Here is a 17,463-nt window from a genome sequence, read left to right as displayed (position 1 = left end):
AGAGATGGTGTTTCCAAGTTCTTTGGGAACATCATTCATTAACGTTTATCCTCTGTGGTTGCATAATGGGTCCTATAAACTGGAAGCAATCTGCCTTTTAAATACACTGCCTGTATTTTAAAATGTCTGAAGTAATTTTGAAAAAAAGCTTTGTGGATCTCTTGGGATCTCTTGGGATCCCTGCCTGACTGTGTAAGTGGTATTTCACTTGTGTGTGTCTCTCTGCATATTCTTTTGACTTGTTGTGTGGTCTGGTTGTTTTTGCAATTCTGAATGAGGACTTTTTAGTGAAAACTCTTCCAGATTTAACCCATTGCGCTGCAGGGCTATAGCAAATACATTCACTATTTAATAAGGGGGTGTTTCCATTGCAAAGCTATGCCCATGGATATAAATAACTACTTGAAAAAAACCTTGCCAGCATTATATGGAGATTTGAGAGCTGTAGCTTAATCCAGCAGCAGTGGAAGGGCAATGCACAGAGGGAAAACAAGGTTATACTGTCCTTAATAACTGATGGTGATGATTGTTTGGAACAGAGACTCAAGGTAATTTCTTTGTACTACTGAGGCAGGAAATAGGGCATTAAAAATCTGCAAATGGGGGTTTGTGAATTCAAGGTTTGTACTATGTGGTGGTGCACGATCTCTGCTCCCATTCCTGGCAGGATAGCCTGGCCCCTTTGAAGCCAATAGTAAAGTTCTCCTTAATTCCAGGGAAGGTGGGAGTCTGTCCCCCACAATGGAATTTTTATAGTATTTGTAGAGCAAAGGCCTGATCCAATCTCTCTGAAACCGATGGAGCATTTACACATGAATGGGAATTAGACCCAATCCAGAGCACACTTTACATTTAAAGAGAAAACCTCAACTGCATTTGCTGTTTAGATATATTTAGGTCATGACTGCAAAGTGGAATTTTCCTTCACCAGGTTGTTGGAATCACCTCTCTCTCTATGACACAATTTTAAAATATCCACATAGAAAGCTACAAGTGACACTCAGATTTTTTTTTTTTTTTTTTTGCCTCTCTAGACCACTGGGGCTCTCCATTCTGTCATTTTCTAAGCAAAATGGCCTGGTTTAGAACTGCAGTCCTTTCATTATAGTTTTTTGCGAAGTCAGTGGAACTATTTGCCTTCTAAGTTATCTTTCATCTAAACATCTCCTAAGACACCAGGCTAAATGACTGTTTACAGAAAACAACCACAGTGTCAGATGAGAAATAGTTGGGGAACTCCTGCAAGGGCTTTGGAAATTTTTGCAACATCCTGTTGCTGAAGCACATTTCATGTTTTCAATGCTGGCTACCTTCCCAAGCCAAGAATAAATGCACAACCCCTCCCTGGAGCTATTGTCATCAAAAAGAAGCTATTAGATTTGCTTCCAGATCAATGGTCTGTCTGGATATGGTGCTTCCTAAGGCTGTTCTGGGTTCTTTTCCAAGCTCAGGTCAGCTCCAGCACCTCCCTTCCACCCTGACTATGCTGTGATCACTCTTTTCTGACTGCCCCTCCTGAATTCTCTCTGCCATTTAATTTTGTTAAAAATTAATTTCTTTGAAGAAGTGACCCGAGAGCGTGCATTTCCACCAGGAAGAGTTAATTACAGACTCAGTGTAGCCTTGACATAGAAAAGGATTTCGGAGAGGAAGGAAGCTCTGGACAGACACCCTTATGTGAACAAGGGGACACGGAGGAAAGGCACGGTGGAAAATCCTCCTTGCCTTTGCTTTCCTTCCTCGTGCAAATTTGCTCCTGGGTATCCCTGTGTGTGTCTCTGTGTCTGTGTGTCTGAGTATTCACACTTCCCTCTGCCCTTGCCCGCAGTCGGATCAAAAGCAACGTGGACGGGAGGTACCTGGTGGACGGCGTCCCCTTCAGCTGCTGCAACCCCAGCTCCCCCAGGCCCTGCATCCAGTACCAGGTCACCAACAACTCTGCCCACTACAGCTACGACTACCAGACCGAGGAGCTCAACCTGTGGCGCCGCGGCTGCCGGGAAGCGCTCCTCAACTACTACAGCGGCATGATGAGCTCCATGGGCGCCGTCACCCTCCTCGTCTGGCTCTTTGAGGTAACCCTCTCCCCTCAGACACACTTCAGGGAAGCACCAGCTCTGCAGGAGCGGGGCATCTTTCAGCGTGGACTTCTGAGTGAAAAACAAATCTATTTAAAATAAATTTCCCCGTTGTTTGGCTGAGAAAATATCTAATAGCTAACGACTGAGTAAGGGCTAAAAGGTCCCAGGCTGGAGACAGAGCTGGGGTGAGTGTGGGATCACAGACTCCTCTTGCAGAGCAAGGGGCCAGAGCTTCGAGTATCCCACAGCAAGAGGGGGAAAAGGGAGTGATTTTCTGTCAAAGGCAAGGTGCTGAGTAGGGAAGAGAGTGCAAGAGTTCTGCTTCCAGATGCATTAATTTTACATGTGTTACCACTTGCAGGGAATGAGAAATACAAAAAAGCAGCACATCAGAAAGGTATGACAGCAATTAGTGGGACAGAAAGTGCAGTTAAAGGGTTTACACACTGAAGAAAAGAAGACTTTAGGCTGCACACACATTGGTGGAACAATTTCAAGGCAGCATGTGGACTTTCATCAGCTCCACCGAGGTTTTTGGTCAGAAAAAGTGGTTTAGGTGGAGCAGGTGGATTAAATTTATTTTATTCTGCTTCCCAAAACCACGATGTGAATGCAAACAGGCGCCAACACTGCCCAGTGCAGGTGTTTGTGGGCACCATAACCCAAAGTGCAGCTCGAGTACCATTGGTCCAACGTGAGGAAAACACATCCTCCTGCCTCTGGGAGGTGGCCAGTTTTCTAGCCAGGGTGCTTAATCAACACTAATGCTAGGGGAGCGTGGGCTGGCAGTGGCACGAGGGCTGGCACGTGAAGTGCTGGAGATCAGGCAGGACCTGCTGGTAAAAGGGAGGGTGCAGCTCCCTGGGGTGCAGCAGATCCTTTCAACCCTTGCAATGGCTGCTGCAAATGGCCCTGCCTATTTTAAGTTATTCTGATGCCTTTTAAAAGATTTAGATGCATGCAAATTAAAAAAAGATGAGTTACATTTTGATACAAGCACTGGCCTACAGCCTTCCAGGAATGAAGATGCTTTTTAGAAAATAAACACCTACATAAATCTGTGAACTGAAAAAACTATCATTAAGTTGTTGTTTTAAAAATAACTGCTCCGAACTGCAGAGAAATGTGCAACTTCTTTGCACTGTTATTCTGGTAAGAAAAGAAAGAGAAGGTCTTTATTTTAGCCCAGATTCAAGTGCAAAGTTCTTGAAGAGAGGGGAATTTCAACTGTATTTGAAAGTCATGAAGAAATTCAAAAACTCAGGGGAAAAAAGCACAAAAATACCAATGCCAGTTGCAAAAAAATCATGACTAGGAACCTGTAACTTACCTCTGCTAACTTACAGGAGATTAATGACAGTGATATGTTAACATTAATAGCAGTGATAAGAATGCAGTATTTTATGTCTAACTCTTTAAAGTACACCTGGGTATGTTTTTCAGCCTGTGGCATAATAAGAAATAAGATCTTATTTTCTTTGTCTTTTTCAAAATAGAAGCTGAGACTTTCTTTCAGGCAATCAGAGGACTTTTAGGGCAAAACTTTAAAGAAACAACACAATCCTGGGTTACAATAACTCGCCCTCCTGAATATTTATGACTTGCCTGATATTCTGCCATAAAGGGCCCAGATTTGGGTCTGAAATTCCCGTTGCTTTTAAGGCAAACTTTGAAGAGAGGAAGCAAAGCAGGAAGCAGACATTAATTTAGTCTCCCTTGAAATATAACCACTTCCTTTAAATTCCAGTCAGGAAACAATTTTATGCTGAGTAGGAGGGCAGCAGAGGTCCCAACTCCTGGCCAAGGTAAGTGTGGGTCTGAGCAGGGTGAGCCCAGGGGGCAGTGGCTGTGCTGGCTCTGCGCTTCTCATTTCCCCTTTGACTGACTCCCTGGGAAGTCACAGCAAAGTGCAAAAGCAAAATCCTGGGTTGCTTTACACCTGCAGCCATCGTGGACTCAAACCAAGTACTTCTCCACCAAAGCCCTGCTGGGGGCCGTGGAGGACTCTTCCAGCTGGGTTGGTGGAATTGGGATGTGGGAAGGGGGACAGAAGACGGAGGGAAATACTAATCACAGCTGTTATTCTGAGCTGTAGAAAAAGGTAACGTGACAAACAAGTGTAGGGATGTCAGGGAAGGTCATTTCTGTTCCACCTTCCTATATTAGGCACAAGGAAGAATGAACCTATTTTGAAATATCAAAACTTCTATTTGAAAAAGATGCTAATATCTAGAAGCTGGTTTTCCTAACAAAAGCTGTAGGCTTCCCATGAGTGACAACCGGTCATGAGGATGACAAAAAAAGATCACACCCTGCTCTGGCTAAGCCGCCTCAGGCTAAACCCTGGCAAACAGATGGGCTTCGCTGCAAAAGGTCAAGAAGAGCAAGCCTGGATGTCTTCTTGACCTGCCTCAGCCAGCAAAGAGGAAAAGAGGGGTTCAAGGGTGCCCTGAATAGAGCATTTCAAAAGGAATAGAGGGCTGAGGCTGATTCCTGAGATGCTTCAGGTCCTCCACTTGTGCAAACATGTGGGTCTCAATGGGTCACAGCTGCTGCAACAGCCAAGACCCTGGGATTCACCCCACATGTGCCACAGGCCCAGACTGAGCTCCAGGAGAGCACGGAGACATTCACAGGAGGCACATTGCATGTCCTGTGCTGGAGAGTAAACTCTCTGATGCATTGAACAGTAGGAGTGACCTCCTGGTAATCTCCAAAACCAGCCCACAGGCAGCAGGGACTCTCCAGATGGACACAGTTTGCTCTGTTGGCCCAGCTGGAGAGGCTGAGCATGCTGTGGTGCAGGGGATACACCAGCCCAGCCTGCGCAGCCCTAGCCCTGGAGGAACACTGTGGCCATGTTCTTCCTGGCACTTTAAAGTTGCTGTAAAATGACAAGAGTTTCCATGACAGGGAAATCATCACACAGCAAGACTGGTCTCGCTCCAGGGCTCTGACAGCCCAGCCTTCTGTGCTGGATTGTGGTTAAGCTCAAATCTACAGCTCACAGACTGGTTAAGGTTGGAGGTTTAGCTGTGGCCTCGCCAGGGCTGAGCAGAGGGGAAGAAGGACAACGTTCCTCAGGCTGGTGGCAATTTTTCGCCTAATGCAGCCCAGGATACCATTTTCCTGCTTTACCACAAGGACACATTGTTGGCTTAGGGACAACTTGGTGTCATCCAGAGCCCAAGGCCCTTTGCTTCCAAGCTGCTGTCAGCCAGGCACCCCCAGCACATACTGGTGCGTGGGGTTAGGCCTTCCCTGGTGCAAGACTTCAGCTAAACTGGTGTTCCAAGACTCTCTGTGATCACACAGGAGATAAACTAATTTACCAGATACTTGTCTCAAACTTCCTGGACTCTGTTCTCATCTGGCAGAGAAGGCAGGCTCAAGTCAGTGGAGGTGACAAGAGCCCAGACATTTTGCATTGCTTTTAAGCAATCTCAGCTTCAGGGACTCAAAATCTTGCTTAGAAAAGTTTTTGAGAAAACAAAGTCTTAAACTGAGAGAAAATGTCACAAAATCTCATCCAAGGACAGGTCAGATGCTCAGTACTGCACAGGCACTTTCCTTTTTAAAAGCATGATAATATTTAGTGACTTAGAGCCATCCAGGAAGCCAGTCCACCTACCTTGGCTATCAAAGAGTGGCACTTGGCAAGTCAATCACAAAACAAAGCTCCTGCTGACATGCAGCAAGGCAGCACAAGGAGAGAGCAACGTGGAGGCCATTTCCTGCACCCAGTCCTGTTAATCTGCACTTGCAACAGCCATTGATTTAAAAGATATTGGTCCCATGAGTGAGAGCAGCAAAACTGGGACTCAGAGTGGAAGGAAGTTGTCAAAAGCATTAAATCCCAAGACTAACGTGATGGGATTTGTCACTTCTTGTGACTTTTATAGAATAGTGCTTTAACTGATTTAAGTCATCATGGTATTGGCTAGATGAGACTATTTCCAGACTCAGACCCACTGGAAACTTCCTTAGTGATCAAAGTGTGGCTCGTCATACATTCCAGTGTTTAGCAGTTTGAACATTTGCCGTTGGATATGGAAGTGTTTAATGAAGCTTGTTTTTTGACCAATGTTTTTCCCTTTCTGATCTTGAGTGAAGGCAGAGAAATACGAACATCTGCAAAGTTTGAGTAGCCAAGTGCAGGTTTAGTCTTCCAAGAGCTCGGAGACACTGATCATACACAAGTGGGATGATGCCAGTAGACAGGCTGATGGATGGTCCATGGAAGCACATGCTTGGGCAGTCCCTCGAGCCCAAAAGCCAGAGCTGAATTCTGCCATTGGTCATGGCATGTGGCTGAAGCCCAACCTCAAATCTGCCAGCCTCTTTAGCCATCAGGGTTTAGGAGGACCAAAGGTAATCAGTTCCTTGGGAAATTGGGTAGGGGAACAGAGGCATCATACTTCCCTTAGGGAACAAATCCTGTGAGGTCCTGATAGCAGTAAGTGTTCTCCATCTGAGCCTTACCCAGCACGTGAAGGACCCAACCAGTCTTACTGCTGCCCCATCCCAACCACCTGCCCTACCATATCACCAGGCTGGCTCTTCTGGGAGTTGCTCTTCTTTCCTTCTCTACTTCACTCATCAATTGCTTTTCTCCATAAGCACCACAAGCACGAGGTCAGATTGTTCTGAACGATGTTAGAAGGCAGGAGACTGGCTAAATACACACTTTCTCTCTGCAGGCAGGTGCAGGGTGTTGCCAGTGTCAGCAGTGTTACACAGCACAGTAGAAAAAGTCTCAATCAGGGCTGCTGGGACTAGGTAATATTTAATCAGAAATACAAATTTGTTCTAGATGGAGCCAGGGAGAGATCACCTGCTGCCTTGGCTTCCTTATTTGCACATATCTATATCAAAACAAAATCAGAATCTGAAGCAGACAAACTGGTGGCTAAAATCCTAATGCTGCTCTGTTCTGCAGAGACGCTGATTCATTCATATCTCCTTGATCAGCTTAATATACTCACCAAACATATTAAGGTCAATGCAAAGTTAAAACATTTAGTTAAAACTAAGTGGGTGGTGGCCAAGGACATTGTTGCACATCCAACCTGCTTTGTGGACATCCCGTGCACAGCAGCCGGGGATGCATTAAAACCTCCCGGGAGGCACTGACACTGACGGGGCACGTGGAGAGGCCCCTTGGGCACACGGAGCCTCAGAGCTGCTGCTCACACCAGCAGCCCAGGCTGCCCAGAGCAGGGGACAACGGGGGTGGGACGGGAGCGTCCAGGTCTGGCTGACGCTCTCTGCCTTTCCCGTTGCCTGGCACAGATGTCGGTGATGGTTGGCTTGCGCCTGCTGCACACCTCCCTGGAAAGCATTGCCAATCCCGAAGACCCCGAATGTGAAAGCGAAGGGTGGATCCTGGAGAACAGCCTGAAGGACACTTTCAAATCTGCGCTGGAGAATTTGAAAAAGCTGGGTAAGTTCAACCAGGTGGAAGCAGGAGGCGAAGGGGCCGAAGGAGAGGAAGGTGGGAAGACGCCAGCCATCACAACGGTCAGTTGAGCTGCTCACTGAGGTGGACTTTTTCTCAGAGAAAAATAACACAAACTGAGAATCGTGAATATATCTACATTTTAAAAGCTATGTATCAACCACCGTATACACATTTCTACACATGTTCACTTCTGTACATGGGAGCATACAACATAGTGCACCTTGGGATAAAACACTTATCCACAATGTGAGTACACCATACCCATATCCTTTTGGGGATATGACCACAACTACGACTTGTAATATTCACGTGTTCCCTTATCAGAGACAGTTAGTTTAAGAAAAAAAAAATTAAAAAAAAAAAAAAGATTGCTGGCATCACATGGTGATCCATCCCGTCTTACTTTGAAATTAAAGTGGAATTTGAAAAATTAGTATTTTTTGCTCAAGTTGTTTCATCAGCATACTTTCTGTACTTCAGCTTTTAAGAACAAACAGATTGGGTTTCTGGAGAAAAACATGATAGAATTCAAAGACAGAAGGATTTCCAGAATTGTATATAACTTAGTATACAGGTATTTTGACAAACCTTTCATATGTGATTTTTGTTAATGTGCTAAGCAATGGTATTTTCTGCTGTATTCTTAAGATGTACATAGAACAAAATGCAAACTTATGCTGAGAATTTATGTACTAAGCAAAAATTGTAATTAAATGAGGGAGCCAAGCATCCTGAAAACAACATTCAGGTGAGATTCATGGGGTTTGTTTCTCAGGGTTTTTTTGCAGGCTGTATATCTTGAATGCATGTGTTGTAGACTTACGCTTCACCTTGTATTTAAATTCTTTGCAGAAGTCTTGTAGTGGGTGGAATCCAGGCTATGAGCACATGCCAGTTATGGTTACTCTGGACATTTTACAGAGTATGTCATCTCATAACTTGCTCCAGAATATTCAAGCCCAACTATTTTTAAGGCAAGAAAAAGACAAACCCAAAGCCAGACAGGCCACTTAGAATTCACACTTTAAATGCTTTCCAGGGTCCTAGAAAATGGGTATCATTAATCCACAAGTACATCAAGCCTCACCCTTTCAGGCCAGGGAAAACTAAGTTTAAATCAATCCCCAATGTGCAAATTTTACTTTTCTTTATCAGTGAAAGGGTACTCCTCATTATATCTTTTAAATCAAAGAGAAGGCAGATTTTGCATATGCTGCATCTCTCCAAACATACTGTCATAGCTGGAGGATCCTGTTCTCATATACCAAGTTGGAACAAAATATGGAAAGAGTTTGCTGTGGTGTGCAGCCTCTAATAAGGGAACAGAGCATCATCTTCAGTTTATTTTCAGCTGCCAGATAATTTCAGCTAAAGGGAAAGAAACCCAAGAGAACAAGCCCCAGTCTCCTGCACCAACGATTGCAGACACCTCAGTCCCTCCCTGCAAGCCAGGCACCACATTATATTTACCCTGGCTGTGCAAACCCTCTACTTCTCAGGGATGTACCTGGGAGAGGTTTCTCAGAGGGTCCCTTCTCCCTGGCTGGTGGCCGGCCCTCAAAGGGAGCAGTGTTTGCTGCTGCGTAACCATTGCACAGCCCACTGGTTTTCGTTCTTAATCACCTGTGCACTTGCCCCAGCAGCACTCAGCTCCTCCGGCTTCTGTCCAAATTCCTTCTAGGATGGACAGATCAGTTCAAGGCAGGACAGGTAGGGATGTGTCTGTACATCAAGCCATGGTTTCCATCTCAACGCCCAGGCTGTTTCAGGCCACCTGCACGCAAGGTTTGGTTTTGACAGGTGTCTGTGGTGACCTTTCACTTTCTCAAAGCTGGTCAAAGCTTTTAACTTTAGTTATCATCATGAATTTAGTTACAATAATGAATTTAAAAGTCACTCTCCTCTTCTGTGCATAAGACTGACTAGGACAAGGGCACTGACAAAAGGCCAACTTGCTACTCACCACAGCCTATCGTCTCTTGCTCTGCTGAGGGACAGAACTGTACGAGCCAGAGCAGCTCCTCCCTGCTCAGTAGGACGTCACTGGGACCAGCTGCCCCTCTCAGCTGGTCCATTAGGGAAGAACAGGATTGTGGATGGCACACAATGTGCCCACATGTACCAGAGAAGAACTTCTCAGAGGAGTCACATGTGGATAGGAGCTGCGTTACAAGGATTAATTACAGTCTTTCCTTGTGAGGCTTCAGCGAGCTGTGATCTATACCAGTTATTTGACTAGATTGACTTTTCAAAGAGATCTAGATGTATTGCTGCTCTAGAAATCTGGCTTAGGCCACTAATTTAGTCAGGACTCTCCAATTATTCGTGGTCTCTCTTTTTTACCAGATTAGTGCTAAACCAATGTAACAAATTCTCAAACCATTCTTTCAATGCCACACTGGAGAAGCCAGTTCCCAGAGCAATGGTATCAGGCGGGTAAAGAGACCATCTGAGACAGGTTTATGAAGAGCAGTGCTGGAACCAGGGAACAAGGAGTATATGGGCTAATGCTGTCTAAAATAAAGCCTCCTGGCTGATGAAGATCTTTGTGACATCTTATGATTACCACAGGATTGTAATACGACTGCTTTGTAAAATATTACATGTAATATATCACTCGTCCAATCTTACACATACTTACTTGTGATACTGCAAATGCTGTTCTAGATAAAGATATTTCTGCTGACTGCAAATGTAAATTTAGGTATTAAAATGTTATTGCAAGTAAAGATCTCTTTAAAGAAAATGTTTAAATATATACAATTTAATACAGATTTCTTTAATTTGCATTACTGCTGACTTTTTCCTTCTGAATTCATTTTTTGGATCTGTTTTATGTGTCCCTATACGTGGGAAGGTTTTCCCCACCTCTATATAATGCTCTGAGAGAAAGCAAACCTTCCTCATTTCATGTGCCCAGCTAAGCTCAGGATGTGCAAGCAGACCCCTAAATCACCTGCCTCTTACTAGAAACAGAATTTGCTGTACTATTTTAACAGCATCCTCTTGTAGTACATAGGAATTAAAATATATTCACAGCCACAAATGTGATGTTCTGGTCACGCTGAACCAGTGAAACCACTGGCATCCTCAGGATCTTTGACAATCAGCTGGGTTTATAACCTCTTTTTCTCCCCGTTTAACTTGCAATGGACATTCAAAAGAACACATTGTTCTTATTTTAAATTTAAGTCTAGAGCTCACAAAGTCAAATCTCCCTGCAGCAATCCGACGACTTCCAGAGCCATGCCCTGATTTTCAAACTAATAAACTTCAGAAGGATGTGAGCTTAATTCATGCAAACCAGGCCACTTCTTTTTAGGTACCTCCATATGGATTAGTGGCTTAAATCCAAGTACCCAGATACGAGACCCAGCCCAAGGCCTTGAAATGTCAACTCTTAAGAAATATCACATTTAAAAGAAATGACAAAAAGTGCACTATTTTACTGATGACATTTATTTGAAGGGGCACAGAACATTGACTAAAGTGCTTTAAAGGAGGAAATATAAACAGCTTCCTTAAAGCTATTAGTTCCTAAGTAGCCTTAATACAACTGATAAGATTAGCCTCCATGCATTACATGAGCTTGGGCATTTTGTAATACCACACAAACACAAGTGTGCAGCTTAGCAAAGAGCATGGGGATGCTATATCAGGCTCACAGGCACCACAGACTCCCTACCTGATAGGCTGGGAAGATTTTCAAGGCTGATATAAAGAAAAAGGGATCCCAGCAAAACACTTACTGATTCACACCCAACTGGCTTGTTTTGTAAAAGAAGCCAACGCTGCTTTTAGTGTAATCGATGGAAAACGGGGACGGATCACAAATGCTTATTAAAAAAAAAAAAAGAAAGAGCATTATTGGAGATTAGTTAATTAAGAGATAAGGCCAGAAAAATAGAATGGAACCATGTGATTAACAGCCCCCTGTGGGGAAGACACAGGCTTAGGCAAATTTATTTCTGGCAACAGCAATGCAGCTATCTCAAATCTGAAGTAATGCCTACATGGAACTTTTTTTGAATTATATCAGACCTATAGTGTTTAGCAACTGACTGAAACACTGAAGTAGCAAAATGCCTCTCTCAAAGCACCTGCATTTGCTGTTCCCATGTCATTTCATAGGTACATCTGAATTCGGATCCAAAGCACAGTTGTGAGGTGGGAAAGCTGGAGGAAACCTTGGCCTGGAGCTCAGCTTTGTAGACTCTCCATCAGAGTCTCTGCAGCACCCTGCCCTGGGGAACACCCCCTTTTTGAAGCCCCCCCTCACATTTGTGCCAGGGGGAGGTGGAGCAGGACTCCCACTTCCCATCCCGCCAGCTCCCCACAAAGCACATGCAAACAACTACTCTTGCCTGATTGTTTCCATCAAGAGGATAGTCCATAAACCACGAGGAAGTACATATCCACAGTTTGTTCTCAAAGCACTCCAGAGCAAAGGGTGGTTCAGGAATCGGAGGAACTAGTCAAACAGTGGAACAAGGATCAAAGGGCAGGTCTGCAGCCTGCCACCAGACTGATGCACACCTCCTGCACCAGGCAACCAAGCACCACATTCCTGAGCAAAACAGGGTCAAGCATTGCAAAGCAGAAGTGAGGAAACTTGGAAAGGCACAACTGCAGCTAGAGGGTGATGAAAGGAAGAGAACAAAGCCCTAATCCTCAGGCACAGAATTCCCCAGACTGACTCCCTTGGTAATAGGGTGAAAATGTTTAATTCTTGAAAAAAACCCCACAGAAGTCACTTTGAAATCTGTGATGATACAGAATTAAACAGCAGCGCTAAAGAAGTGCTGTCTTTCCCTCCTGGAGACACACAGAGCCCATGCTCCAGCCAGGCAGCAATGCCAGGATACCCAAGCTGGAAAGAGACCCTGGCTGTGTTCATCAGTTCCAGGACACACACAGTTCCCAAACACAAAGTTTTCCTCTTACAGATCACCCCCTGCCTTCCCAGCTGCCCAAATAAGCTGTCCAGAGGGTGGCACAGCTCTGCCTCAGACAAACACTTTTCCAAATGCATGTGAGTTTTCCCATTTACACACGTGTTTTCTCCAGCACAAATAACAGGCTAAGGTTAAAAATTACAAAAACACGGGGGACATACCAACAAGGTGAATTCACAACTTGGTATGAATGAATCTTTCATTAATTACATAAATTAATCAACAGCATAAGTAAAAGTGATTCTGTAACATTGCTATTGGCATATTTTAAGTAAATTATGACAGCATTTCTTGTTTTCACCCCAGAACATTAAATGTAATTAGGACTTAAAATTCAAATTTATTCTCTACTTCTCTAACTTCTTTTATCATTTTAGAGTATTTTAGATTATTTTTGAGATTAGGTGATATTACAAGTGGATTAAATGCATTTCAGGAAGCATTTTATTCAGGAAAAAACTTGCAGTGGTATGTCTAGATTTCAAATAATTACTACTACACTATATCCCTGACTCCAGTAGGACAAAACAACCTTTTGTCCCCTCCCTCTTTGCACAGTGGCACTCAACCAGGAGCGCAGCTTACACAGGTAGACATTCCCAGTGCCACATATCCTCCTCAAATACTTCACAGCTAGGTCTCTGTCACTGGTGAAGGTTTACAAGTGGACCCCAAACCTCTGAGAGCAGGATTCGACCCCATCCTCCTTTCACCACAACCACTGCTACGGCAGCCCTGGAAACCACGAGCACCTCAGCAGCCATGCCTGGAGCAGGGCATCCCACCCTGAGCTCCCACTGTGCTCCAGGGCGATGAAGCAACCACACTGGGTCTTGGGTTTGCTGTCCTAAATGGATGTGACACCTTTCAATGTCTGGATAACTGTTCTTCCACATCTGCCCAACGATTTGAAACGCTGCCCACACAGAAATGTTTGTCTCACACATGTTGGCATTAGAAGTAGTTACCCCCAGCCTCCCAGCTGAACACTGTGCTTCTGCATGCTCCAGGTGACAAACATATTGCTAGTGTAGAGCATTTACCACTCCATTAGGAAAAAAACCCTCAAAATTCCTTGTTTTCAGCTCCATCCTGTTCAAGCTGACAGAGTGGAGCTTAAAGCCTGCATTACAAAGCAGTACACAGAAAAAGAAAATAAAACACAAAGTTCTTTGTGTCAGAGTTCATGCCATGTTCCAAGATTTCAGCTATTAGAGCACTTTATGAATTACCAAAACCTGACCTGGAAGGATACACAGATGAGACACCTGATTAGCTCAACAGCATTAAGTAGATGCCTAGCAATTACTGCAGATTTTTTTTCTTCTCCTAGTGTATTTTGTGCTAAATTGCACATTCATTCCAAGACTCTGACACAATCACTGCAAGAAAACACAGGCTTCTTGGAGCTGTCTTTACAGGGAGCAAACACTACCTTTTCAAAGCAGGCATGTCTAGTTACAGGACACCAGTGAATTACATCAGTGAACACACTGCTGATCCCCTCACCCTCGTTATTTTTATATAATCTTCTCTCCTATTCATTAACACACTTTACCATCCTCCACACTTAAGGGTACTGCAAGTACAGAAATATGTTTCACACGTTTTTCCTCAAATACATGGTTGATTTCAAATCAACACCTTGCTTTTATAAGTCACTGAAATATTTCGCAGTGGTCTGCACAGACATCATCCTTAACCTGAGTTCAGCTGTCCCACCCTGCCCGGGGCTCTCTACCCAGTCTGGCTTTCCTTCCAGGATCCCACGCAAAGGACAAGCTGGAAAACTTACCACCTCCGAGCTCACGCTGTCTGAAAAGAGACTGTGAAAATATATATTCACAAACTGATGAAAAAGTAACATTTAATCATTGCTGTCATGGAGACGAAGATCAGTACTTGCCATTTCGTAGCTCCTACACCTGGCGCACTGCGAAACTCCTCATACTCTCCCTCTTCTTTTTTCCTCCAAGAGAGGAGTGTTTGACAAATGTCTCCATCAAAGATGTAAGATTTGGGCATCTAATGTTTGCATGCCAGGAGAGGGGGAAAGGTGGCAGAAGAGCAGGAAAAAAAAAAAAGAGGATGAATATGCAAAAGCCTCAAGATAAAAATATGCAAAGCAGTTTTTATCTGTGGAACAAAGATTTGTAGAAGAAATGTTAAAACTGCCACGAATGAAGTATGAATAGAAATGTACATGTATGAAACAGCAGAAGAAATAACTGAGCAAGTCTTTAAAGAGCAGCATGTATGGATAACAAGGGATGTGACTGACAGCAATAAAGTGGGAAGATGCTGAGAAATGTGTTGTTTCCACCCAGCCCAGGAAGCCTGAGCTCCAAATGGCCATGGTACAGTCGCCTTCTCAGCAGCAGACCTGTGCTTTGGCAACAAGAGGGAGAGTGTGTGGTGTGTGCCACTCCTCTTCACATTATTAGGTACCAGCCAAGGCATCCGAAACAGGAAAAGACAACCGGCAGCTTTACTTAAGATTTAGGATGGGTGAAGCAGGATACTGAGGCAAAACATAGCCCCACAGGTCCCACTGAATCCCAAAGAATATAAAAGACATTTCCAGAAGCCATTGCTCCTGTCCTCTGTAGCACCTAGTCCTGGCCAGACTGCTGGGACACACACACCCCCACCTGGGTGTGCGTGGGTGGATACAATGAACTTCAACAAGACAAAATCACCATAACCTTCCGCAGGGTCTCAAGCTGAAATGAGAGGATGTTTTAGTACTGAGCTTTTATAAATAAATACATCATATACTCATCTACTCATTAAATGCTCAGCTACTTCTCAGAGCCAGCTGGTGATAAGGGGCACTGAGCAGCACCGAAACACTCCCAACATGATCAGAGGGGGACAATGCACATCCAACATGTGGGATTCACAGGGCTCTGCTTTGTAAAAACCTGAACTATTTTACTGCAGCTTATATTCCTCTATCAGCCTGTAATACATTTAACTAATACATATTGACTACTACAAGGTGAAAAATAGTATTATCAACAAAACTAGCTCAATACTGTTGCATAAAAGTCACACCTGAATTAGCCATGCCTGGAGCTGATTCTCCCAGAACAGAACCAGGAATCACTATTTCTCCTGACCCTTAGCCTTGGAATAAAACAGATAATGAAACCTCTTCTTCCCCTTACTGGAAAAAGCTGCTTAACTGTCTGAAAAGCACAGCTCTGTGGGACTTTTAGTCAGGCCTCTTGAGTTTTCCAGTGGATGAACTTCCAGAACCCGGTCTGAGGGAAAGCACTGACAGATCGATAGCCTCAGCCAAGGCTGGGATCCCCAACCACCCCACTGACATGAGTTCTTCTCTGTCCCAACAGTTCAAACTTCCACAACAGCAGAACCCCCAGACTCCATGGGCACTGTTGAGTGGCAGCAAGGAGAGGCAGGGAGGCTCCAGCTCCTCCTGGCCACACCTCCAAGCTCTAGAGCTGCCTGTGGTGTGTGCTGAGAGATTATTCCCACTTTTGCGTGAACATAGCCCAAAACTAAAAGCCAACTCTACTCTTTCTAATTCCTCAACATTCAAATCCCAGGATGAAAAAGAACCAAACCCAAAAGAATTCATGGTAAGAGAGACATTTCCCTAAAGACAACTTGCCTGTAAGACTTCCCACCGCTGCTAAGCAACCTTTCTGTGTGCCTGTCCCTGAGGATCCATAGAAGCCGTTCCATAGAGCCTGAACCAGCTACCCCGAGGAAGTAAGAGTCAGACAGCAACGTGTTAGCTGTGTGTGCAGAGGGGTGGCTGGCAGGCTCCCTGGCTTGCACCACTCCTTCAGCACATGGCAGCAGTCCTGCAGAAGGCAAGCCTGGATAATAACTGAATCCAGTGTTGTTCCCATGAAGTCTGCAACCTTCTCCACACAGCACCAAGAAGAACTCTGGGACAATTACCGTACAGAGCTAAGGAGCTGAACAGCAAATGGTAGAGAAGTAGAGGCCTCCCTATGAAAGTTCCTTTAATGCCAGTTAAGGTATGAAAAGCACCATTCCATTCCCACTATGATGCAGGACTGGCTCAACAAAAGCCAAGCTGATTCCAACACAAAGATACTCAGATCCCAAGACCTATAGAAGCACAATAAAGTTGACCCCAGTATCTTTTGCTATTACCAGAGGTGGCCTCCTTGTGTGTATTTTTATATATTTTGCTGCTGTAAAACACTTTCTCTGTACAGCAGATGGCTTACTTTAGAAGAACTTTCAGTACGATTTCTGACATCCTCATAACCAATTTGGGGAGATGTAAACTAGGCAGACTGCAAGGTGGACAGAATCTTGGCTGGATTTTCAGTTTCAGAGGGCAGCAGTGCACAGTTGGAAGCAAACCATTACAAGTGGAATTCCCATGGGGCTGATATTCAAGCCCAAACTGTTTAATACTGTCATTTTCACTTCTATAATCAATAATCTCAACAGCAGAATGGAAATAACAGGGTCACCACTTTCTGCTAGAGGCAATTCCTAGAAAGGAGTGAAGGAGAGTCCAGGGAAGAAGCGAGGCTGATTGGAAACTCACTTGATCATGACACAACACTACTGTGAAGAGATTTGAGATGCAACTCCCCTTGTACAATTTAATCTTCCAGAAAGAAGATCAACTGGGATTTAATGCTGAAGGTAGGTTGAACATCCAGCTTCTCCTCTACACGTTCAGGCTGCAGAGAAAATTTTCATAATGACAGAGCTTTGAAACAAAACACTGTCATTTAACATAAAATAAAGTAAAATGCACTTAAAATGAGACACCAGGGCTGGACCATGAGAGCTGGCAGGGCTTTATATCAAATGAGAAAGGACAGAAAAGAGTCTGTGCACCTACACACTCCATGTCCACTGTCCCAGGAAAAGGAGTGAACTGTATAGTGCAGGAACACACAGAACCCTTCAAGTCCAGGTTCTTCCCAGTGCTAAAGTGGGAAGGCAT

At 44.4% G+C, this 17,463-nt stretch overlaps 1 protein-coding gene across 1 annotated transcript in view; it reads left to right on the top strand.

The window, feature by feature from the left end:
- PRPH2 (peripherin 2) overlaps nt 1–10,334 on the top strand; it is a 12,436-nt gene extending 2,102 nt beyond the window's left edge. Inside the window, exons 2-3 of the mRNA XM_008641697.2 lie at nt 1,829–2,075; nt 7,374–10,334. Of these exons, the coding sequence (XP_008639919.1) occupies nt 1,829–2,075; nt 7,374–7,610 (484 nt within the window). The 3' untranslated portion in view covers nt 7,611–10,334. The remainder of the gene's footprint in view (nt 1–1,828; nt 2,076–7,373) is intronic.
- Nucleotides 10,335–17,463: the final 7,129 nt, after the last annotated feature.

This window comes from Corvus brachyrhynchos, unplaced genomic scaffold, assembly GCF_000691975.1.
Source record: "Corvus brachyrhynchos isolate BGI_N302 unplaced genomic scaffold, ASM69197v1 scaffold258, whole genome shotgun sequence".
Classification (NCBI taxonomy): Eukaryota; Metazoa; Chordata; class Aves; order Passeriformes; family Corvidae; genus Corvus; species Corvus brachyrhynchos.
This window is presented reverse-complemented; position numbering and strand designations above follow the sequence as displayed.